General features: G+C 40.5%; 1 protein-coding gene across 5 annotated transcripts in view; it reads right to left on the reverse strand.

The window, feature by feature from the left end:
• The window catches only part of kidins220b (kinase D-interacting substrate 220b), a 95788-nt gene that overhangs the window by 17016 nt on the left and 53332 nt on the right, over window positions 1-25440 (reverse strand). For 3 of the 5 annotated variants that reach the window (XM_063038028.1, XM_063038044.1, XM_063038051.1), the window contains exons 16-26: window positions 23092-23257; window positions 21208-21359; window positions 20231-20529; window positions 14782-14922; window positions 12437-12677; window positions 12252-12340; window positions 10036-10180; window positions 7631-7793; window positions 6618-6796; window positions 3643-3848; window positions 3243-3359 (exon numbers count right to left, since the gene is read on the reverse strand). In XM_063038028.1, the coding sequence (XP_062894098.1) occupies window positions 3243-3359; window positions 3643-3848; window positions 6618-6796; window positions 7631-7793; window positions 10036-10180; window positions 12252-12340; window positions 12437-12677; window positions 14782-14922; window positions 20231-20529; window positions 21208-21359; window positions 23092-23257 (1898 nt within the window). The remainder of the gene's footprint in view (window positions 1-3242; window positions 3360-3642; window positions 3849-6617; window positions 6797-7630; window positions 7794-10035; window positions 10181-12251; window positions 12341-12436; window positions 12678-14781; window positions 14923-20230; window positions 20530-21207; window positions 21360-23091; window positions 23258-25440) is intronic. The other 2 variants (XM_063038035.1, XM_063038060.1) reach the window with 1 other exon arrangement.

Here is a 25440-nt window from a genome sequence, read left to right on the forward strand (position 1 = left end):
ACACCCTGACCAGTAAACTGAATATTTTTGTTCCACACACCCTTGCAATTGCTTTTTGTGCAACACATTGGGGAAAAAAGGGTACAAATTAACCTGAAATAATTAATTAACATATGGTATACTGCATGATAAAATGATGGTCACAAATGGAGGAAAACGCAAAATGCCAACACAGATTTTGAAGTGATCAAGATGACACTGTAGTGGCCATGCATTGTGATTTTTGGAATCTTAATGACCCACAATGCATTGCTGGTCCGATCACTGAAGTTAATCTTTGGTGGCTACACCTTGCCACTTGACTCTTATTATTCAATTCATATATTCCATTCAAATTTGGTACTCCTCGTTTCACAAAGAGTAACTGGGGTCCTATTTCATGACCTGGATGTGTCTGAAATGTTAGGCAAAGGGATACAGCAAATCACAAACCAAAAGTTAAGCACTATCATTGACAATCCATTTCAGATTTTTAAACAGACATAATTTAGGTTGTCTGAACAAGAAACTTATAAGTTTTTTAAAAAAAGGAACACTGTACTGTTTGATAAAGGTAAATAGTTTTAGCTGATGTGTAAAGGAGAGAATAACTTCAGCACAAAACACAAGACTCTGCAGATGCTGGAAATCCAGAGCAACACACACAAAATGCTGGAGGAACTCAGCAGGTCAGGCAGCATCTATGGAAATGAATAAATAGTTGATGTTGTTTCAAACAGAGACTCTTCTTCAGGGCTGGAAAGGAAGGAGGAAGACGCCAGAATAAAAAGGTAGAGGGAGGGGGAAGGAGGACTAGTTTGAAGGTGATAGGTGAAGTCAGGTGGGTGGGAAAGGTGAAGGGCTGGAAAAGAAGGAATCAGATAGGAGAGGGGAGTGGACCATGGGAGAAAGGAAAGAAGGAGGGATACAAGGAGGAAGTGACAGACAGGCAAGGAGGAGAGGCAAGAGGCCAGAGTGGGGAATAGAAGAGGGAGGGAAAATAAATTACCAGAAGTTGGAGAAATTAGTTGTTCATGCTATCAGGTTGGTGGCTACCTGATCAGAATATGAGAGGTGGCTCTTCCACCCCGAGAGTGGCCTTATCGTGGCAAAAGAGGAGGTTGTGGAGCAACATGTCAGGACAGGAATGAGGATAGGAATTATAATGGTTGGTCACTGGAAAATCCCATCTTTTGCAGATGGATTGAAGGTGCTCGAGAAAGCAGTCCCCCAACTTATGTCAGGTCTCAGCAAGGTACAGCAGGCGGTATCAGGAGCACTGGACAACACAGATGACCTCAAAAGATTTGCAGTTGAAGTGTTACCTCAACTGGAAGGGCTGTTTGGGGACCCGAATAGAGGTCTGAGAGGAGGGGAATGGGGAGGTGCAATATTTCTGTCCTCTGCAAGGATTTGTGCTGGGGGGGGGAGATTAGTGGGGAGGAACAAACAAACAAGGGAATCATGGAGGGAGCAATCCCTGCAGAAAGCAGAGAGTGGGGTGGAGGGGAGGAAAGAGGTAAAGATGCATTTGATGGTAGGACCCTGTTGAAGATGGTGAAGAATGATGTGTTGGATGTGGAGGCTCATGAAATGGTAGATGAGGACAAGAGGAACAATCCCTTTTAAGGCGGTGGAGAGGTGGAATGAGCGCGGATGTCTGGGAATTGGAGGAGATGTGGGGGGTGGGGGAGGGCAAAAATCAATGGCAGAGGATGGGCAACCCTATTCTTTGAAGAAAGAGGACATCTCTGAAATCCTGGAAAAGAAAACCTAATCCTGGGAATAGATGCGGCAGAGATGAAGGAACTGAGAAGAGGGAATAGCATTTTTGCGGAAGACAGGGTGGCAAGAGGAATAGTCAAATAGCCATAGAAATCAGTAAGTTTATAAAAGATATCAGAAGACAGTTTGTCTCCAGAGATGGAGACAGAGGTCAAGAAAGGGGAGTGAGGTGTCAGAAATGAACCTTGAATTTAAAGGCAGGGTAGAATTTGGAGGCAAAATTAACAAGCTCAGCACGGGTGCGTGAAGCAGCACCAATGCAGTCGTCAAGGTAGTGTAGGAAGAGATGGGGAGCATTACCAGGGAAGGCTTAGAACATGGACTCTTCCACATAGCCAATGAAAAGGCAGGCACAGCTTGGGCACACATGTTGCCCTTGGCTACCCCTTGAGTTTGGAGAAAATGGGAGGAGCTGAAGAGAAATTGCTGAGGGTGAGGACCAGTTCTGCCAGATGGAAGGTGATAGTGGTGGTGAAACAGAACTAGTTGGGTCTTTTGTTGAGAAAGAGTTTTAAAGCCTTCTTGAAAGGGGATAAAAGTGTATAGGGACTGGACATCTATGGAGAAAATGAGGCAGTCAGGCCTAAGAAATTGGAAGTTGTTGAGGAGACAGAGAGCATGTTAAGTATCACAGATGTAGATGGGAAAAGACTGAACCAAGAGGGAAAGAATGGAGTCGAGGAATGTGGACAAAAGTTCAGTGGGGCAGGAACAGGCAGAGACAATGGGCCTATCTGGACAGTCAGATTTATATCTCTTGGGTAGGAGGTAGAAACAAGTAGTACAAGGTAGGGGAACTGAGTCCAAATGGCAGTGGATGGGAGTTCTCCAGAGTTGACAAGGTTAGTGATGGTGTCGGAGACAATTTTCTGATAGCCCAGAGTGGGGTCATGTTCAAGGGGTAAGAGGAAGTATCGAGTGTTCCTGCCTGGCCTCAGCAGGATACAGCTCAGTCTGCCACACTGCAACAGTACCCCTCGTGTCTGCAGGTTTGATGGCAAGGTTAGGATTGGTGCAGAGAGAGTGGAGGGCTTTGTGTTCAGAGGGGATAAGGTTCGAGGAGGAGAGAGAAGTGCTGAAGTAAAACCAGTTGACGTCTCACTGGCAATTAGAAATGAAAAGATCCAGAGCAGGTAGAATCAGAGAGGGGTGTCCAAGAGAAGACACAAAAATACAAAATTCTATCTGGATTTAGAAAAAAAAATATCAGAATAAGTTTACATGCAAACTTAAAATTCAGGAGGTATTGAGAAATTTCCAAGAAGCAAAGCAAGCTGGTATTGCAGAGATACTACTTTGGCAGGAATTAATAAAGAATCTAAGCAATAACTTTATTATTTCTAAATATTAAGGAAGTAGCAATTTTACAGTTCTATCACATACCAGGGTAATAAAGTTTGATAATAAATTTAAATGACTTACAAAATATGTTCCATATAACAATACAATATTCATTCTTCCCCTTTTGCAATACTTACTAGATTACTGTTCTGTTCCCTTGAGAAACTGGATTTGGTTGATGAACGTGAGATGGGATACTGCAAACTGCCAAAACATTGCCTTGGCAGATAACAAATATGAGGGGCAAAATATGGCTATGGAAAAGGAACAGGCAAAAAAAAATTATGAAAATCAAATGAAGTCATAAAGGAAAAAAAAACACAAAACATATGACATGACAGCAAATTGTCAACAATATGACTACTTCCCAAACCTTGCTTCACAATGAACTAAACTTAAAACAAGACATAATAATATGGTTACAAATTAAAAATGACGGAATGGCAATATGGAATGTTGGTGTCATGAAAGATAATTTTAAAAAGTCTGTGTTCACTCTAGATCTAGTCCTGTTAAATAATGGAGTAGTTTACTTACCCGGTTATAAAATGGATGCTGTTGGCCAACCATGCCGCTATAGAAGTTGCTAGGATGCTGTGGTGACATTACATTACCATTGAATGAGGTGGAAGAGCAGACTGATGGTGCCTGACTAAACACAGTCCGAGGTGGAGCTTCTTGCAAAGGTAGTGAAGGAAAAGGAATATTCACTGTGGACATCTGGTCCCTGGCTGCTCGGATATCTGCAGGCACAAAGAAAAAGCATGCTCAATAAAGACAGTAATGTTCCCAAATACATTTTCAGAGAAAGATACTTCCCCAATTTTTATCCTGGGCAAATTGCATCTTTTTTATTTTTTGCAGCATTCATGGTATATGTACTTTGGTGAGTAAGGGAATGTCTTCATTTTGAAACATTTGTTTACAACCAACTTATATTAATTTTGCAATTTTATTTTTTTTTGTAATTTATTTTTTATTGAACTTCATCATCAATTAAGTGGTAAACAACACACATTAAAGTTGCTGGTGAACGCAGCAGGCCAGGCAGCATCTCTAGGAAGAGGTACAGTCGACGTTTCAGGCCGAGACCCTTCGTCAGGACTCCTGACAAAGGGTCTCGGCCTGAAACGTCGACTGTACCTCTTCCTAGAGATGCTGCCTGGCCTGCTGCGTTCACCAGCAACTTTGACGTGTGTTGCTTGAATTTCCAGCATCTGCAGAATTCCTGTTGTTTGTGTTGTTAAGTGGTAAACAAGTAGCTTTCAGTCTCCCAAGCTGTTAACTGAAAATGGGTAATACAAAAAAGTCGATCTGTGGGACTAGCTGAAAGCACACCGTCTTCAGATTGCAGCATCAATGAAGTATGAACTTTAGTGTGTAAAGAACATCACTGATGTCAGGATTACAAAAATAGAATTAAACAAAACAGTTGCATGGCAGAGCAACTGATATGCTGTATCTGCAGCATGTAGGAGCTGATGGAAACAACTGGGATTCATGGTAACCACATCTGAAGCATTTACAACAAGAAACTTCAGCTCAGAACTGATCATCGAGAGTCCAAGATTCGAATACTGCCACACGTTATGAGGGAAGATTACCCAAATAGTTGTTCCAGAGGGTATTCACAATCTTTAGGTCAATTTAGATTGATCAAAAATGAGTGAAATGGTTACAAAGATCTTGGAGGCAAGGTCAGAAGAAGCCTCGGCCATTGTAGGTGTTCAACAGTTTTGAGCTTTTCCAGTACGCATGAATGAGACCAGAAACTGCAGAGTGGATGAGCAAGCTGAACACAGTGCTATGATAAGGCACTTTTGTGTGCACATAAAGGAAGGAAAAAGGGAAAGTAGAATGAGTATCAGTTATAACATAGGAAGATTGAAAAGGTTTCTTTGGATAATTTTCCACACAAATCGTATAGAATTTTTTGAGGAAGTTACCAGGAAAGTTGATGAAGGCAAGGCTGTGGATGTTGTCTACATCGACTTTTGAGTCACTTGACAAGGTCCTGTATGGGAGGATGGTCAAGAAGATAGAGCCACTCAGCATTCAAGATGAGATAATAAATTGGATTAGACTTCAACTTTGTGGGAGAAGCCAGTGAGTGGAAGTAGATGGTTGCCTCTCTGACTGGAGTCCTGTGACTAATGAAGTGCTGCTGGGATTGGTGCTGGGTCCATTGTTGTTTGTCATCTATAATCAATAATCTGGATGATAATGTGGTTAACTGGATCAGCAGATTTGCAGATGACATCAAGATTGGGGCTGTAGTAGACAGTGAGGAAGGCTATCATGGCTTGTAGTGGGATCTGGACCAGCTGGAAAAATGGACTGAAAAATGACAGATGAAATTTAATGTACACAAGTGCGAGGTGTTACACTTTGGTAGGACCAACCAGGGTAGGTCTTACACAGTGAATGGTAGCACACTGAGGAGTGTGGAAGAACAAAGGGACCTGGGAATACAAGTCCATAATTCATTGAAAGTGGCATCACAGGTAGATACAGTCGTAAAGAAAGCTTTTGTCATATTGGCCTTCATAAATCTAAGTACTGAGTACAGAAGATTAGATTACGAGGACATGCAGTCCTCTTTTATTGCCATTTAGTAATGCATGCATTAAGAAATGATACAATATTTTTCCAGAATGATATCACGAAAACACATGACAAACCGACTTAAAAACTAACAAAAACCACATAATTATAACATATAGTTACAACAGTGCAAAGCAATACCGTAATTTGATAAGAACAGACCATGGCACGGTAAAGATGCGATATTACTCTGAAGTTGTACAAGACATTGGTGATGCCTAATTTGGAGTATTATGTGTAGTTTTGGTCATTTACCTACAGGAAAGATATTTATATAATAAGGTTGAAAGAGTACAGAGAAAACGCAAGGGTGTTGCTGGGTCTGGAGGACCCAAGTTATAAGAAAGATTGAATAGATTAGAACTTTATTCCTTAGAATGTAGAAGATTGAGAGGAGACTTGATGGAGGTATACAAAATTATGAGGGGTATAGATAGGGTAAATGCAAGCAGGCTTTTTCGACTGAGGTTAGCTGGGACTACAACCAGAGGTCATGGATTAAGGTTGAAACATGAAAGTTTAAGAGGAACACAAGGGGAAACTTTGTCACGCAGAAGGTTGTGGGAGTGTGGAACGAGATGCCAGTAGAAGTGGTGCATGCGAACTTGATTTCAACATGTAAGAGAAGTTTGGATAGGTACATGGATGATAAGAGTATGAAGGGCTATAGACCCAGTGCAGGTCGATGGCAGTAGGCAGTTTAAACAGTTTGGCATGGGCTAGATGGGCTGAAGAGCCTGTTTGTGTGCTGTACTTTTCTATGACTCTATATGTGGAAATGCAAAGCTCAGAAGGTTAAGTGGGTTCCATTATAAATAGAAAGAAGGTAATATAGTAGGGAACAAGGAAATGACAAACATATGTGGCTGTCAAACATTTTGTTTGATTGGCATACTAGCAATACAGACCTGCAATAATTTCACGCAGCTTAGGATCCAAATTCACTGTGCATGGTAGAAATGTCTTCACATCTCGTGCTGAAAGAATAGGCATTCTCGAAGAGAGGAATATTTCAAAGCTACGAATATCACTATCAATTTCTAGAAGTGGTTCCACATCTTTGGTAGTTGGTATGTTTTTGGAAATCCTTAATATGAATCATAGGAAATAATATTGCATAAATAAAAATATTACTTGCTTCTGGTGCTAGCAAAAACAAGAACAGAATATTTTACTATTTTATGTTCAAAATAGTTTCCAAGAATGCTATTTAAACCAACTTCAGAGACACTTTCAAAGGATCAAAAAAAGACTAAGTTTAAAGCAAAAGAAAACTGATTTTCCAACACTTGCACTAAATGCTAAGAGGCAGATCAGTAGAGAGGGATGAGTAGACAAGGGAATCACACAGACCGATCCCTACAGATAGTAGGGGTGGGGCGGGGGAAGGAAAGAATGTGCTTAGTGGTAGGCTCCTGTTGGTGATGGCAGAAGTTATGAAGAATAATGTGATGGATATTATGCAAAGGACTTGAAGGCATCATAGTAGTACTTTGTAGTGTCATTGTGTCACCAATGTTTTGGTATACAATTATACGCTGTGCTAACAACTACAATGTAGATCTAATCTTAAATGTTACTCTACAGTCAGAACAGAGTCCTCAAAAATAGCAATGGATCCCATGATGAATCTTCAATTCAATCTGTCAAGCAGTCTGTTAAAAGCTTTTATTTAGACTTTCAGAAAAATGGAGGTTTTTGTAGCAGGGAAGGATTTGATTGATCTTAGAGCAGGTTGAAGGGTCAGCACAACGTCATGTGCCTAACAGACTGTACTGTGCTGTAATGTTCTATAAAATCTGTGTAGAGAACTAAGGATTACAAAAAAAAAACATTTTATAACGGTATCAGATAGAGAAGGTAACTTTATGTCAAGGACGTCAGAAATGCAGGAATGAATTTTGATTATATTTCTGTATACCTTTCATAAATGTTTTTCAAGGTGAGATGATCTGGAACATTGTCAGTCTCTTCCAGGTATAGAATAAGCCAAGATGTCCTGTACGGCCATTGTTCAGTGAGGTTTATCCAAGAGGCAAGCCGATCCCAGTTGAAACTAATTTGGTTTGCCCTCAGTAGACGTCCTTTAATGAAATGTAATTATATTTTAAAATTTATTACAAGTCTTGGCACAGGGTACCAACCTGAAATGTCAATATTTCTTCCTCGCCCACCCCCCCACCACACACCAGCATCTCCTCCCAGAAGGTGCTTTTAAGCCTACTGACATCCCCCAGCAAATGTCTGTTGCTATAATTTATATAAATTAATTTCAATTTTTAAAATTCTACAAGCATTTTTTCTTTCATTTCTCTGTCTTCAAATTACTTTCAAACATTATACGGAAGCAAGCAATAGCAAGCATATTTTCTCAAGGGAGTGATATTATAAAAATATGCCAATAACTGTAAAAGTGCTTTGATACAAAGCTCACCCGAGTTTTACAAGCACTTCTGAATGAAAAAAGGGCTACTATTGTATATGAAAGTCACAATTAATCCACATTATCTTAAAATTCTTACTGTATGTTGATATGCACTTAACTTAACTGCCTTTTTATTATCATCTGTGTTTGTCACACATTGGTGCTAATAATATTTTTATTGGATGCCAGTAGTATTTTTCTCCAGTTCAGAGTTACATGGATTTATTTTTATAAAGATATTAATATGGAAAACTTATTCCAACATGGACAACAGATAGATTCGCCTTAAAATAATGATACGGTTTCAAATTTGAAATTTAATTTTTAGTATTTGAATTTCAATGTTAAATATGGTATCTGTTCTTCCTTTTTTTCACTATAAAAAATGTTGTTCCCCAACCCTGTCACCCAGCTGGGGAAAAAAAAACAGCTGTTTCAACAGCTTCTGTTGGAAATAGTCCTGTTCTTGCCCATCGTGGCTTTTCATGTTGGCTGTGGGCCAGCCCTCTGTTACTGTTATGGTCCCCAATACTCACTTCTAGCCGATATTTCCAGAAAAAGTCCTTAACAATATCCTCAGCTTGTCTGACATCTGTGTCTAGTCATATACCTTGCCAGTGAGAGAATAGCTCAAGGTCAGACACTTGCATATCTGAGTTGGCATTCCACAACTGAACTCACCAGAGTCCAGGGCACAACACAAAATTCTAGCACTTCAGCTTCATGCAGAGGATGACTAAAGCAAAGCTGATCACTTAAATATGGCTGTCAGCCTTGATTAAAATGAAGATCAATTCAAACGTGGCTTATTTTATGGAAATGTTTTTAATTATCTTCCAGTAAAAAGTAATTTTATTTAAAAAGTATCTATACTACTTAAATTAATCTGAACTTTTTAAAGAGTTGTGATGGAGCCCCAGGATCCGTGAGTAGAGGGCCTAGTCACCACCTCACTTCCAGTTTCACTTTGTGAAAGGACAGTGACAGGCAAGTCCTGAGCTCAGTAAGAACTGCACATCAGCATGGGGCAAGTTTGACCACAGAAAAAGCTCTGCACCGAATATATGATTTTTAAAAAAATGAAGGATCTGGTTTGTTGGCATCCCTTGAGTTCAAGTAGCCATCTTGAACCCCGCTTTAACTGAAAACTGCAGCTGTTCTCAACTGCTCTTCAGGAGGAAATTGCCTGTCTCTATTCCACAGCACAATCATTTTTATATAGCAGGAAGCAACTTATTTTACTATTAAACTGCTGATGAAATTGTCAATTCATTTAAATGCATTTCACTTTCACCACCAGCAAAACAAAAGACTTGGTCACTGACTTCTAGAAGGTGGGGGAGGGGGTACTATAATGGTGCATGTTTCTGTTTACATCAACAATGCTGAAATCAAGAGGGTTGAGAGGTTCAGCTTCCTAGGAGTGAACATCACCAATGGCTTGTCCTAATCCAACCACATTGATACCACAGGCAAGAAAGCACACCTGCAATTATTTCCTCAGGAGGCTAACACTTAAATAGTTGTGTGATGATACCACCACAAGATAATCAAGGGAAAAAGAAACCAATGACCAGGAAGTGCAGAAATAACAGCAATCCAGTAATCTATGTAAGTGTGACTAATTCTATCAGTACTCCATCTCATTAAGCACCTGGCAGCTGAATAACACTACCATCTATACTGCAAAACTAAATATTAATACATGATGAATGCAAAAACCATTGAACAATAAGGTACAATATCATACCTGTGCAATATACAACCTATCAAGCATCTGCTTTAAAGTGAATATACATGTGTTAACAAAGTACCTTTTATGAAGCAGATGTGAACTCAGAAACATAATTGAAAGTACATTTACACAGAAACTACATAACCGAATTATAATTTTTACTCACCTGTTACTGAAACAATGTTGAGCAATCGCCTCATAGTCTGAGGACTAATGTCACTGAACCAGTCTTCTGTAACCAAAAGCTTTGTAAGATCAAAAGACATTTGCCTTGTAACTTGACGCTGCATCTGTCGACGACGATAGGTATCCTGTTGACACAGAGAACAATCAAATTTTCCTTTATAGAAATATTGCTGCAGGTTCTTTCATTATCACCAGAGCAAATAGATGAGGCTAGTTTAATATCACCTAGGAAAAACAGCATCATTGACACCTTGTGCCAAAAGATAACTGCAGATTATTGTCAGGCTAGAATTTCTTACAGAAACTGTTGGTACCTTTAAAATAACAACAATGGCAGCATACACATAGTCTACCAATCACTAACACTTGAATCTTCTTCACACTTGGGATACCTAAATAATTTCTCATTCAGGCAAATTCAATATTAAATTCATCACCAAAAAAATTTTTCTTCTTTCTAATGGTGCCACTGTGACATGCAGAATGTACAGCCGATAAAGATATTCTTCCCTTTAGCCTCTGCCATTAACTTGGTCAAAAGTATGGATAAAAGAATGATTGGTTTAACTCATCCCTATCAGCAAGCACCTAATGTCTCCATAACTTGGCCTTTTCTCCTTGGAGCAATGAAGGATGAGAGGCGGGAGGAAAAGATGGTGACGCGACACAGCGCGCGCAGCTCTCCGGTGAAATGATATCGTATTTGTAAGTAGGATGCCGTGCACAATTCTGATTTGATGGAGACAGACGTGAGAAGTACGGAGGAACATCTGGAGAAATTTCTGAAATGCCCGGTTCTCTGCCGCTGCTACTGTGCGATCAAGAATCTCCAGAGGTAAGGCCCCAAAATCCTTGGCTTTGCCTGCTGCTGGCGGCCAGAGATGGTGCTTGGTGTTCAGTGTCGGAGGCCCGAAGTTTTTGGACGACTCAGAGTCGGACTGTGGTCGGGCATGGGAGGGAGAGTTTTCTTCCTTCTCCCATCTGCATAAGATGTGGGACATCCGAGAAACTTTGAACTTTTTTTTTTAAACCATGCCCAAGGCCTGTTCTTCATCAAGTTATGGTATTGCTTGCATTGTTGTAACTATATGTTATAATCATAAGGTTTTTGTCAGTTTTTCAGTCTTGGTCTGTCCTGTGTTTCTGTGATATCACACCGGAGGAATATTGTATTATTTCTTTTAAGGCATGCATTACTAAATGACAATAAAAGAGGACTGAGTGTCCTCATAATCTAATAATCTAACCTGATAGAGGTGTACAAGATAATGAGAGGCATTGATCGTGTGGATCATCAGAGGCTTTTTCCCAGGGCTGAAATGGCTAGCATGAGAGGGAGTATTTTTAAGGTGCTTGGAAGCACGTACAGAGGAGATGTCAGGGGTAAGTTGTTGTTGTTGTTGATGATTTTTTTTTAAAACACAGAGTATTAAGTGTGTGGAATGGGCTGTTGGCGGCGGTGGTGGAGGCAGAAATGATAGGGTCTTTTAAGAGACTCCTGGATAGGTACTTGGAGCTCAGAAAAATAGAGGGCTATGGGTAAGCCTAGGTAGCTCCGTAAGGACGTGTTCGGCACAGCTTTGTGGGCCGAAGGGCCTGTATTGTACCGTAGGTTTTCTATGTTCTATTTCTATACTTAAATACTGAACTCAGTCAATATATCAAATCTAACATGCAGCAACACCGTGAGTGCCACAGTTGATCCAAGTTGCATTCTGATAAAAGACAACTATTTTTAATTAACCTGATTGGTATATAAAACATTATTATTGAAAGTTGGTAATTTATAGAAGGCATTATTAACATTGCCGTTTTTCTATTCACTCTATGGAACAACAAAGAACCCTTTTAAAATATACACACATTTCATTAAGATTGGAAGAAGGAAATTGTGTACCATTATTATCAATTGTACTTAAATATAAACAAAGTCCTTAGTTTTATTCTTTAAAAGTTACTACCTTCCCAAGATTTCCAGTCCGCATCCTTTAGAAATAGTAACTTAATATTCAATAGACTCCATGGCCACAAAATAATATTCCTGACTAGATCATTTCTCTCCGGCAATTGAAAGTTGATAACTTCAGCCAATACACTTTCCAGATGACCACTAAAATTACAGTATAGAATATTTTTTGAAAAACTCAACATGAAGGCAACTGATGAAAGGAAAGCTGATTTAAAACAGTTTCTTACTCTTCGATTCAGTGCTGTTTTACTGCCAAGTTTAGTCAATTCTCCCAAGCTGTGTTGTGAAAGTTTTCGATCATTATCTTCATGCCAGCCTTCAATTAAAAAAAACAAGTCTGTTAAATCTTTTAAACTCCCAAGGTGACAGCCAATAACGCAATGCAAATTTTAGTCAATGATAACAATCTTACTAGTATAATCTGAGTTTCCAACATCTCCATTAGATGGCGCTGCAGCATAAACTTTCTTTGCACTAAGCCCACGGCTGTTAAGATACACAGGCAGATGGACTATATTCCGCATATAGTCATGTCCATTTATATTAGAGTCTCTTAAAACACTGTTCAGATTTTGATTGATAGCTTTTATGATGATATGAGGATCACTAGCAAAAATAGCGATGAAGGGACCTTTTGAAAATAGAACTCTCACCTAGAAGAAAAATTGACAGTTATCTCAAGTATTTCACAGATACTGAAACATACTCATACCCTGATAATTTAAAGCAAAAGCAGATTAGTTTTCCTATTATATATTTAATTCCCATAGAAACCAACCGCTTTCAATTAACACAATTCCTAATGCTTCAACCAACTTCGTATTTTGGAGCATAAACTCCTCAGAGTACTCCATCTGCAATCCCATTAATGTTTAACAAAGAGTTATCTTTTCAGAGCTGCAAATATAGGATGTAATATGGGAACGACTGTGCATTAGAATACATGCTTTTTCAATTTTGCGTATGTTAATGAAGTTAGCATTTCAGGTTGGTGTGACCCACTAATCATTTCCAGAGCACCTTTTACTTCAGATTCCAGCAAAAGTTGTTTTTATAGTTGTACTTCTTCCACCCAAACCAGGAAGTGAAAATCAAAGCAAAATCAAATTCTAAATGTAAAATAAAGAACAGAAAGAAGACAACTAAAAAAGTAGCTATATGTATATTTATTTGAAAACTCTCATGATTAGAATTCAAAACAAAATTAGACCTTACTCTTGGATACATATATCTGGAGATCATAGATCAATTGGCAGCAATTAACATATGGTTAAAATTTGCTTACACTTCAAATGGACAACCCTAACCTCTTCTGCAATGTTTTGTGTTTAACCAGTGAGCAATTACACAAACTTCACATAGCTACAGACATGTACATATCTACGAATACAGAATTTATATTGAGGTAGTTGCGTAACGAAACTTACGAAGCACCAGGTAAACAACGGACACCAACTTCCCAAATTTTATATTCAAGAATGCGTTTAAGAATGGCAGAAAGATACAGCTCAATTTTCTCCAAATAACAAATCAGCACTGGTAGCCATGATATTACCTGTGCTGCAACGTTTAAGGATTTAGCACAAATTCATTTGTAATCTAACTGCAAGCATTATTTGGAACAATTGTAGCAGAAAATTTAAAAAAAATAAATCACTATTTTTTAAAAAAAGCTATTTGAATAAAAGAAACAATTGCATTTGTTGCAGGCCGGTGAGCACAGCATCAGTAATGGGAAAGTTATTCTGATGGCTTCATGCATGGTAGATCATGTCTAACCAATCATATAGAGTTCTGTGAGGAAGTTACCAGAAGGTTGATGGAGACAAGGCAGTGCATGTTGTCTACATGGACTTCAGCAAGGCATCTGACAAGAGCTCACAGGGGAGGTTAGTCAAGAAAGTTCAGTCGCTCAGCATTCAAGATGAGGTAGTAAATTGGATTAGACATTGGCTTTGTCAGAGTAGTAGTAGATGGTTGTCTCTGACTGGGGGTCTGTGACTAGGGGAATGCTGCAGGGGTCAGAGCTCGGTCCGTTATTGTTTGTCATCTATATCAATAATCTGGACGATAATGTGGTTAACTGGATCAGCAAATTTCCGGATAACAGTAGGATTGGGGGTGTAGTGGACAGTGAGGAAGACTATTATGGCTTGTAGTAAAGATTGAATAGGTTAGGTATTTATTCCTTGGAACAAGGAAGATTGAAGAGAAATTTGATAGAGGTATATAAAATTAATAATAAAATTATTATATAAAAGGTAAATGCAGAAGGCTTTTTCCACTGAGGTTTGGTGGGACTACAACCAGAGGTTATGGGTTAAGGGTGAAAAGTGAAAAGTTTAAGGGGAACACGTGAGGAAACTTCCACACTGAGAAGGTTGTGAGTGTGTAAAATGAGCTGCCAGCACATGTGGTACATGCAAATTCGATTTCAATGCTTAAAGAGATATTTGTATAGGTACATAGATGGTAGGGGTATGTAGGACTGTGGGCCCAGTGCGGGTCAATGGAAGTAGGCAGTTTAAATTGTTTTGGCATGGACTAGATGAGCCAAAGGATCTGTTTCTGTGCTGTACTTTCTATGACTAACGAATATCATACAATTTCATTTTTAATTTCATGCAAAGGGTTGCCTGTATTTATTGTACTTTTCCAATAATGATAGTTTGCAGAACAATGTACTCATCACCCTGTCTTGCAACTGTTGATTAATTACAAATGAATCAATGTACAAGCTGTGGAGATAATTCCTACCGTATCTAACATCTGCAGGACTTTATCTTGCTCACATGCATCCAAGCCATCAATAACAACCACAAGTCGCGTTTGATTCTGAGTAAAGCCATCAATTGATTTGGCCATCCGGGCCATGAGTTCCACTTCGTTTTTCAGAACCTTCCAAAGAAATACACTTCTTTTGTCACCAAAGAAATGCTCCATTTTAAATTAACTCTTACTAAGAAATACTTTCTGAACAGAAAAAAATTAAAACTATAGATCTACTCAAAATCGATGTATACACTGATTACATGGGAATAGTGTACTTATTTTTTTCCATTCTCTTAGATACAATTCACAATGTTATGTTTAGTCTATGAAATTTTACCTTTCCCCTGACAGGCTTCAATTACTTATAAGTAATTTTTACCAAAGTTTAGACAGCAAGTAGTACCAAACTGTTTATGTTGGAAGACAACAGCTTTTAAGGTTTTCATCTAACATTAATGGACACATTCTGCCAATGGAAGTTGAACAATAACTAGAATTGGAGTTCGCTAAAATGTCTGAACTTGGTTCTGGAGCACTGATTTGACTGTGAATCTCTCAAGATGATGGAATAACTGGCAGACACGGCCACTCCAGAGATCTTTGGCTGATATGAAGCTGTTCTGTTGACTCTGCTCAGGTTCATTCAATTTCACACAAAGATTCTGAAGGTCAATTTCAAACAATTTCTGGAAAACAAGCTAAAAAAGACGAAAGAGCTCATTGGGAGGAAAAAAAAAGAATTTTGGGAGAAAACTTATGTGTCATATAAAAAACAAATAGTAAAAGTTTCTATGGGTACATAAATTGGAGGAGTAAGCACGAAATAATCTGCAGATGCTGGGGTCAAAGCAGCACTCACAACACGCTGGAGGAACTCAGCAGGTCGGGCAGCATCCATGGAAAAGGTCGGTCGACGTTTCGGGCCGGAACCCTTCATCTTTTCCACGCATGCTGCCCGACCTGCTGAGTTCCTCCAGCGTGTTGTGAGTGATAAATTGGAGGAGGGAAGCTAAGCCAAATGTGGGGCCTACAGAGAATGAGGCTGGTGAATTAATAACAAAAAATTAAAAAATGGCAGACACAATCAATATTTTGCCCCGAAATGTCTCACCAGGTAAGATATATGCAAGATATCAGAAAGGTTAATGTTAAAAAAAAATGAAAGAACTTACGAAGTCCCAATTACAAAGGGATAAAATACTGGAGAAACTCCAGAGTCTAATGGAGATGGTCATCAGGGGTTTAAAGAAAGTGGCTGCAGAGATAGTAGACTTATTGGTTGACATTTTTCATAACTTGCTGAACTTCGGGAGGGCACCAGGAAATTGAAAAACAGCCTAAGTGACTCCTTTGTTTAAAGAAGGAAAATGACAGAAAGCAGGGGACTAGAGGCCACTAAGTTTAGCAGCTCTTGCTGCCAAGATGCCACACCAACCATCAAAGAGGAATAGCAGAATATTCAGGAAAGCTGAGTAGACTTAAACCCATCCAACAAGATATTATGAAAACTGAAATTATACTTGACAAATCTGCTCAAATTCTTTTTGAGGATATAACTGGGAGAGTTGACAGAGGGAAACCTTTAGATGTAGCGTATGTACACTTCCAAAAAACATTTGACAAGGTGCTACATAAGATGCATAAATTAAAAGCTGATGGTATAACACTAAGTATATTAGAATGGGTTGAAAACTGTCCACCAACAACAGTAGCATTGGAATAAATGGCTCTTTTTCAGTCAGAGAGCAGGTAACTAGTGGAATATTGCAGACACTGCTCTTCACCTGAACAAAGGAACAGCATTTCCCAATATTTTCCAATGATATAAAAAGAGATGGAAGGGCATAAATGATAAAGGTACTGTGATCCTGCAACCAGATATAGAAAGAGTGAGTTAATGAGCAAAAAACTAGCAAATAAGAGTTTAATGTAGAAAATATGAAGTTGTGAACTTTGGTAAAAGAAATCAAAAAGGTGGATTAATTAATTGTAGAAAGTCTGCAAGTGAATGGTCAGATAGATCTAGGTGTTCAAGTACATGAATCATATTCATTACAATGGTCGTCCTATCCATTACAAAGAATACGAAGGACAATTCAATGGCTCTTCACACAGCCCTAGACCACCTGGACAACATAAACACCTATTTCAGGATGCTGTTCATCGACTACAGCTCAGCATTTAACACCATCATTCCCACGATCCTGATTGAGAAGTTACAGAACCTGGGCCTCTGTTCCTCCCTCTGCAGTTGGATCCTCGACTTCCTAACCAGAAGACCACAGTTCAACACTGGTGCACCTCAGGAGTGTGTGCTTAGCCCACTGCTCTACTCTCTTTATACCCATGACTGTGTAGCTAGGCATAGCTCAAATACCGTCTCTAAATTTGCTGATGATAAACCATTGTTGGTAGAATCTCAGATGGAGACGAGAGGGCGCACAGGAGCGAGACTGCTGCTAGAATCTCAGATGGAGACGAGAGGGCGCACAGGAGCGAGACTGCTGCTAGAATCTCAGATGGAGACGAGAGGGCGCACAGGAGCGAGACTGCTGCTAGAATCTCAGATGGAGACGAGAGGGCGCACAGGAGCGAGACTGCTGCTAGAATCTCAGATGGAGACGAGAGGGCGCACAGGAGCGAGACTGCTGCTAGAATCTCAGATGGAGACGAGAGGGCGCACAGGAGCGAGACTGCTGCTAGAATCTCAGATGGAGACGAGAGGGCGCACAGGAGCGAGACTGCTGCTAGAATCTCAGATGGAGACGAGAGGGCGCACAGGAGCGAGACTGCTGCTAGAATCTCAGATGGAGACGAGAGGGCGCACAGGAGCGAGACTGCTGCTAGAATCTCAGATGGAGACGAGAGGGCGCACAGGAGCGAGACTGCTGCTAGAATCTCAGATGGAGACGAGAGGGCGCACAGGAGCGAGACTGCTGCTAGAATCTCAGATGGAGACGAGAGGGCGCACAGGAGCGAGACTGCTGCTAGAATCTCAGATGGAGACGAGAGGGCGCACAGGAGCGAGACTGCTGCTAGAATCTCAGATGGAGACGAGAGGGCGCACAGGAGCGAGACTGCTGCTAGAATCTCAGATGGAGACGAGAGGGCGCACAGGAGCGAGACTGCTGCTAGAATCTCAGATGGAGACGAGAGGGCGCACAGGAGCGAGACTGCTGCTAGAATCTCAGATGGAGACGAGAGGGCGCACAGGAGCGAGACTGCTGCTAGAATCTCAGATGGAGACGAGAGGGCGCACAGGAGCGAGACTGCTGCTAGAATCTCAGATGGAGACGAGAGGGCGCACAGGAGCGAGACTGCTGCTAGAATCTCAGATGGAGACGAGAGGGCGCACAGGAGCGAGACTGCTGCTAGAATCTCAGATGGAGACGAGAGGGCGCACAGGAGCGAGACTGCTGCTAGAATCTCAGATGGAGACGAGAGGGCGCACAGGAGCGAGACTGCTGCTAGAATCTCAGATGGAGACGAGAGGGCGCACAGGAGCGAGACTGCTGCTAGAATCTCAGATGGAGACGAGAGGGCGCACAGGAGCGAGACTGCTGCTAGAATCTCAGATGGAGACGAGAGGGCGCACAGGAGCGAGACTGCTGCTAGAATCTCAGATGGAGACGAGAGGGCGCACAGGAGCGAGACTGCTGCTAGAATCTCAGATGGAGACGAGAGGGCGCACAGGAGCGAGACTGCTGCTAGAATCTCAGATGGAGACGAGAGGGCGCACAGGAGCGAGACTGCTGCTAGAATCTCAGATGGAGACGAGAGGGCGCACAGGAGCGAGACTGCTGCTAGAATCTCAGATGGAGACGAGAGGGCGCACAGGAGCGAGACTGCTGCTAGAATCTCAGATGGAGACGAGAGGGCGCACAGGAGCGAGACTGCTGCTAGAATCTCAGATGGAGACGAGAGGGCGCACAGGAGCGAGATTGTTGGTAGAATCTCAGATGGAGACGAGAGGGCGTACAGGAGCGAGATTGTTGGTAGAATCTCAGATGGAGACGAGAGGGCATATAGGAGCGAGATTGTTGGCAGAATCTCAGATGGAGACGAGAGAGAGTATAGGAGCGAGATTGTTGGTAGAATCTCAGATGGAGACGAGAGAGAGTATAGGAGCGAGATTGTTGGTAGAATCTCAGATGGAGATGAGAGAGTGTATAGAAGCGAGATTGTTGGTAGAATCTCAGATGGAGATGAGAGGGCATACAGGAGCGAGATTGTTGGTAGAATCTCAGATGGAGATGAGAGGTGTATAGGAGCGAGATTGTTGGTAGAATCTCAGATGGAGATGAGAGGTGTACAGGAGCGAGATTGTTGGTAGAATCTCAGATGGTGACGAGAGGACGTACAGGAGCGAGATTGTTGGTAGAATCTCAGACAGAGACAATAGGGTGTACAGGAGCGAGATATGCCAACTCGTGGAGTGGTGTCTCAGCAACAACCTTGCACTCAACATCAGTAAGACGAAAGAGCTGATTGTGGACTTCAGGAAGGGCAAGATGAAGAAACACAAACCAATCCTCAGAGGGATCAGAGGTGGAGAGAGTGAGCAGTTTCAATTTTCTGGGTGTCATGATCTCCGAGAACCAACCTGGTCCCAACATATTGATGCAGTTATAAAGAAGGCAAGACAGCGACTATACTTCATTAGGAGTTTGAGGAGATTTGGTATATCAACAAATACACTCAAAAACTTCTACTGATGTACTATAGAGAGCATTCTGACAGGCTGTATTACTGTCTGGTATGGGGGTGGGGGGGGGCACTACTGCACAGGACCAAAAGAAGCTGCAGAGGGCTGTAAATTTAGTCAGCTCCATCTTGGGTATTGGCCTACAAAGTACCCAGGACATTTTCAAGGAGAGGTGTCTCAGAAAGGCAGTGTTCATTATTAAGGACCTCCAGCACCCACGGCATGCCCTTTTCTCACTGTTACCATCAGGTAGGAGGTACAGAAGCCTGAAGGCACACACTCAGTGATTCAGGAACAGCTTCTTCCCCTCCGCCATCTGATTTCTAAATCGACATTGAACCCAGGAACACTAACTCACTTTAAAAAAAAAATGTGTTTTTTGTACGATTTTTAATCTGTTCAATATACGTGTACTGTCATTGATTTACTTATTATTTTTTCACCTTCTATATTATGTATTGCATTGAACTGCTGCTGCTAAGTTAATAAATTTCACAACACATGCCGGTGATAATAAACCTGATTCTGATTTGATACTTCTGAATATAATGCAGGGAATTGTTTTCAAATCAATGCTTTGATACATAAACAGCTCCATTTCTTATTCAACTCATGAACTTTCTAAAAGTTTATTTATACATTTATTTATTTTGCATTCATACACCCCAACACACCCAATGTCAAAGAAAAAGTTTTTTTTCTTTTGTTTAATAAATGCAAAACACTTACTTTCATAAAACCTTCAGGCTTTAGCTTGTGAAGTTTTGAAGCTGCATGTAAAACTCGCTTTCTTTGAGAGTGAAGGACAGAATCTAGCACTTGCCACCATGTATGGCAGTTCAAAACTACTGCTAAACCAATGATGCAAGCAATAGATATCAGAATAGCATTAACTGTCAGCTGTTCCTCATCTGCTTTGAAGACTGCCAGAAGCAAGACGCCAGCAACAAAACAACCCAAAATAAAAATAAAGATGGCAAATGATGGGATACAGCAGGTCTTTTTCCATTTCTTCACTCCCTTCTTTCCTGTAGATATGCAAATCAACAATATTAATGTTACTGCTCCTTTTAGAGGGTAGCACATTACAGAAAATGTATACAACAAAATATTTGTAGTATTTAGTTCATTTCAAAACTTATCAGTGCCTTATACATTTTACAACTGTTGTAATTTAAGTACTGTGAACTGATTTGATTCCCTTACTTAAAAGATACTGTGCCATCATTAGAGGCAATTCAGAGAAGGTTCACTCGGTTGATCCTGGGTATGAAGGGATTGTTTTATGAGGAAAGATTGAACAATTAATCCTATGTTCTTGGAGTTCAGAAGGTGAAGGCAATTTTATTTCCATATGACACAAAAGTAGTCCATTCAGCGAAAAGGGGTCAGGAACCAATGTAGTGTAGGGTAGAATTATTGGGTGAATGGAATTTCAAGTAGGTTAGAATAGCAGCAGCAAAGACTTAGAAGATCTTGTTTCAGTGGAATTTGGCCTGAAATAACCAGTGCACTGGAATAGTCAAAATTAGAAATAACAAAGTTTGGGGGTTTCAGGAACAGATGAGTTGGGGCAGGCAAGAACTAGATAATGTTATAGAGGTGGTAATATTCTGTGCAGACCAAAGCTCACTGAGATCAAATATAATACGAAAGTAAGCAATGATCTTGCTTGCTTTGGCAATGTTTTCACTGCTGATCCATACCTTGTGTATTTTCAGTCTTGAAGACTCTGAAAAGTCTTGTTGCCAGAAAACCAAATTCTTTTTCACAAGCATCAGAAAGAGTTGCAATCATCTCAGCCATAGACGTTTCCCCACCAACACTAGACAATCTGTTGTAATCTGTAAACATAAATCTTTTAAACAGAAAAGGAGAAGTTTTAAATGAATTAAGCTTATTAATTCATTGAAGAGAATATGTAGTGCATTTGAACGTTTAACATGCATTTTTAATTGGAAAATTAGAAAAACAAAATCCAAAAAGTGCATTAAAGTGATTCAAAGGACAATAATTATAAAGACAATTCTAGAAAATGAATTTAGTGAGACACATTTGGCTCTTCAACTGATTTCAGGCATATTACATACGTTGTCAAAAGAACTTCTGTGATCATATTCAAAGCAAAATTATGTCCATAAAATATCAGTAAAAATAGCCTGACTTAAGACTTTATTCATACTACATGGTAGACAAGTCAAAATGAAATATGAACCGATCTAAATAATTTATAAACTAAAACTGGAAGTTGGGAGAGAAACAGGACAGTTTCCTTAGTCCAATTTTTATTTCTATGCATTTACAGTCCTGTGGTAAAGCCTCAGGCACATATAAATATATACATATACATACACAGTGTACCTAAGACTTTTGCACAGTACTATCGTGATTTTATGTATTGCATTGTCCTGCTGCCGCAAAAAAAAAATCTCATGACATATGTGAATGACAAGAAACTCAATTCTGTTCTGGGTCTCTATTGTGGATTAAGAGTGGGAAGAGTACAGGGAGAGTGGAATCACTGTTGGAAAAAGGGGACGGGAGAAGGGAGGGAGCGGGAAGCTCTGTAATAATCAGTAAACCAATTGTTTGGATTCAAATTACCTTACCTGGTGTCTCAGGGGTGGGCGTGTTCACATCCACACATTCCCCCTGCCCCTGGCACTTCTTTGCCACCTGTCCCACACCCCTCCTATGGCGTTCCACCCTCACTATTTCCAACATCCTTTACTCCTGCCAGATTTACAAACATGCTTTCTGCTCCATATCGACAAGTACAGTACTGTGCAAAAATCTTAGACACCCTAATTATATATATGTGCCCAAGACTTTTGAATGGTATTGTAATTTGTAAGCATTTCATTCTATTCAAAGAAAGAAAATCTAAAAACAGCACAAGTTGAAAACTTGAAATCAAAACAGAATATGCAGGAAACATTTAAAAGGTCAGAAGGGTCCTGGACTAGAATACATATGGACCTGAAAGATTCAAGATGGCGCCAAGCTGCAGATGACCATGGGTTCGTGGCTCAGACGTAAGAATTTTTAGGTTCATAGGGATTGCTTTTGGAGACAGCATGGGAATTTAGGTGTTGGATTAAGGTTTATGGACAGGAATGAGGAGTCAGGGGCAGTAAATAAAGAGCTAGGAGAAGGAGCCAGTGGTCAATGTTCAAGACAGAGCACTCCCTGGGCCGGAGGACAGGGTCTTAGGTCTGCAGGCCCAGAGAATGAAGGCCAGCAAACCCTGAGGTTGGCAGGACCCAGGGTTGGAGGTCCATGGTCACTGAGTCCCAAGATTAGAGGCCAGAAGTCAGTCAGCAGAACTTGAGAACAGAAACCCACGAATGGCATGTCCTGGGATCAAAACCCTGAGGCTGGCGAGTATGGAGATCTGCTAAAATACTATCTACAAATAACAGGATGTTTACCAGCTTGTCTCTGAACTTAAAAACTCCTTGACGTAGGTGACCTGCTCTCAAATAGAAGATGAAAGGTTGACAGCAAACAGAGAAGTTTGAAAATTTTATAGGACATCAAGACTGAGGTGATAGAAATCACTATCAGGTGATTTAAAAACTGATCTTTACCTGACAGGCAACGCTCTGGAGGTTTGCTCTGGTAGTTCTGGTGGGTTCACAAACATCAGTTTAAGCAGCAGTTCCAAATAGCTAATTTGCCGTGCAAGCTTAGTACTCAATACCCAGGCCCAATTCCAATTTTCTCCTTCTTGCCGACCACCAAAGTAAATAATTGCTTTGAACATTAAAATATTTTAAAAAATATATTAACTTGTTGTCCTTCAACATGATGAACCAAAAGAGAAGCTAGAACCTGAATTGTAAGGTGCAGTGATTCAGCATTTAGTGGGAAATATTAAATATATCAACATTCATACCAAATATTTCTTCCCATTCTCATGAAACATATGAGCCCAAACACTAGAAGGTATTTAGAAGGTAGTACTTCCTTCAGAATTTCTTAACTAAATTAATTGTTTGGACTCTTAAGCATGATTGTCATTTGGGGAACACTTTACAGAACCGTAAATGTTGGAATGATCCTACAAATACGGAGTAATAGTATGTATTTGAATTGACAGTGTTTTAATTAAATAGTTTAGGAATGACTAGAGGCCACAATGTTAAGTTTTATAAGGTCAGATGAGGTCTATGATGCTACTTTTCTAAACTCCAGGACATACTGCAGATTCATGCAACCACAAAATTCCTTTAGGAGAGAAAGGGATAGATTTCTTGAACAGATATCATCTTATAGAATCACCAGGGCAGAAAAAGTTTCCTGTGGCATACAAAATTATGAGGAGTATTGATAGGGTGAATGAAAGCAGGCTTTTTTCCCCTTCAGACTGGATAAGGCTAGAACTGGAGGTCACGGACTTAAGAGTAAAAAGTGAAATACAAAGTATTTTGGAAAATCTGAAGGGAAACTTCTTCACTCAGAGGTAGTACAAGTGTAGAATTAAGCTGCCAGCAGCAGTGGTAGATGTGGATTCAATTGTATCTTAAGAGAAGTTTGGAATAAGTACATGGATGAGAGGAATTTGGAGGGATATGGTCCAGGTGTAAGTAGATGTGACTAAGCAGCAGATCAGATCAACATGAACTAAATGTACTGAAGGGTCTGATGCTATGAGTAGTTCCATGGAAGACTCACACAGGAACTTTGCTAATTTCAGGATAAAAACTCTTACCAGATATAGTTTTCACTACTCCCAAGTTTGAGGGGGAAATAATACAACGGCTTTCAAAATTGTTTGGCTAAACTGGCTAAACCAGATCTGTTTTGGTTTGCTACTGTTTGAACATTTGTGTCAGTTTCCTAATGTGGTGGCATCCTCACTTCTAAACTCAGAAGACAGTGGATCTAAGCCACACCATAAATTTGAAGCAGCAAATTATTCTAGTGCTTCAAACGCTAGACTATTCGAACAACTGTGATTCAGCAGAGCTGCTGAACCAAGACCTGATCTGTCTGTTAAGGGGACATAAGCACCACGTTCAAACAGATTATTTGGCAATTTATTAAATTTCTAGTTTATACAATCTTGTTGCATTGCCAAATTTGCCCAGAAGTAGGTATGTTTATCCTTTGACACATAAATACGTGTCAGCCCACAAAATAACTCAGGAAATTGGCAAAGTAAGTCCAGTTTAAAAAGACATCTTTAGAATATTTTCCACGCAAAGTTATATGTTAACACTTTACCTGAATTGTTTCCAATGGTGGCTTCCAACAAAGATCATAACTGTGGTATCATTGCCATTATGAATAGAGCGGAAGCAAGTTGGAGCCTTATTACAGCTTTCGCTAGTAGCCATAAAGAAGCTGCAGAAAAGGCAGCTATAGAGGTAAGGGAGGGGTAGCGCCTCTGGTGAAGGGGCATGTCATGTCCATTCCGGGCATCTCATTCACCTTTGGACTCTACCAGACACTCAGCTCTCCCTGTGGCTCAAAGTAACTGTATGTGACAGTGGCCACATCCTGGTACACCACTTTTGAGGGGGGGGGGGGTGGGAGTCTAAACCAGGTGAGGGTAGCCAGCAGACTCATACCCTAGTGAGATAGGGACATGCCTGCCATAGCATGCATAGTCAGCTCCGGTGGACTGGCCGGATGAGATCTGCAGTGAGATCCAATGGCTAAGAAGGCAGTACTGCAACGCTCCATGAAAAGCGAAGGGCATGATAAGGCATAGAAGACATCAGGTTATCCACTGCAACCAAGGAAGATCCCAGTTTGTGACACTTGCTCATACCACTCTGCCAGGACTTCTGAGGTCAAGAGAGTGAAACTGTCGCAGTTAATGGCTTTTCCACTTTTAAAACTCTCCCTCACAGGTTTCCTGTTGTCGCAGGACACGATATGAACAACCACCAGAGGCAAGGACAAATGTTGAGTGTGGCTGTAGAGGAAGA

Source organism: Mobula hypostoma, chromosome 2, assembly GCF_963921235.1.
Source record: "Mobula hypostoma chromosome 2, sMobHyp1.1, whole genome shotgun sequence".
Classification (NCBI taxonomy): domain Eukaryota; kingdom Metazoa; phylum Chordata; class Chondrichthyes; order Myliobatiformes; family Myliobatidae; genus Mobula; species Mobula hypostoma.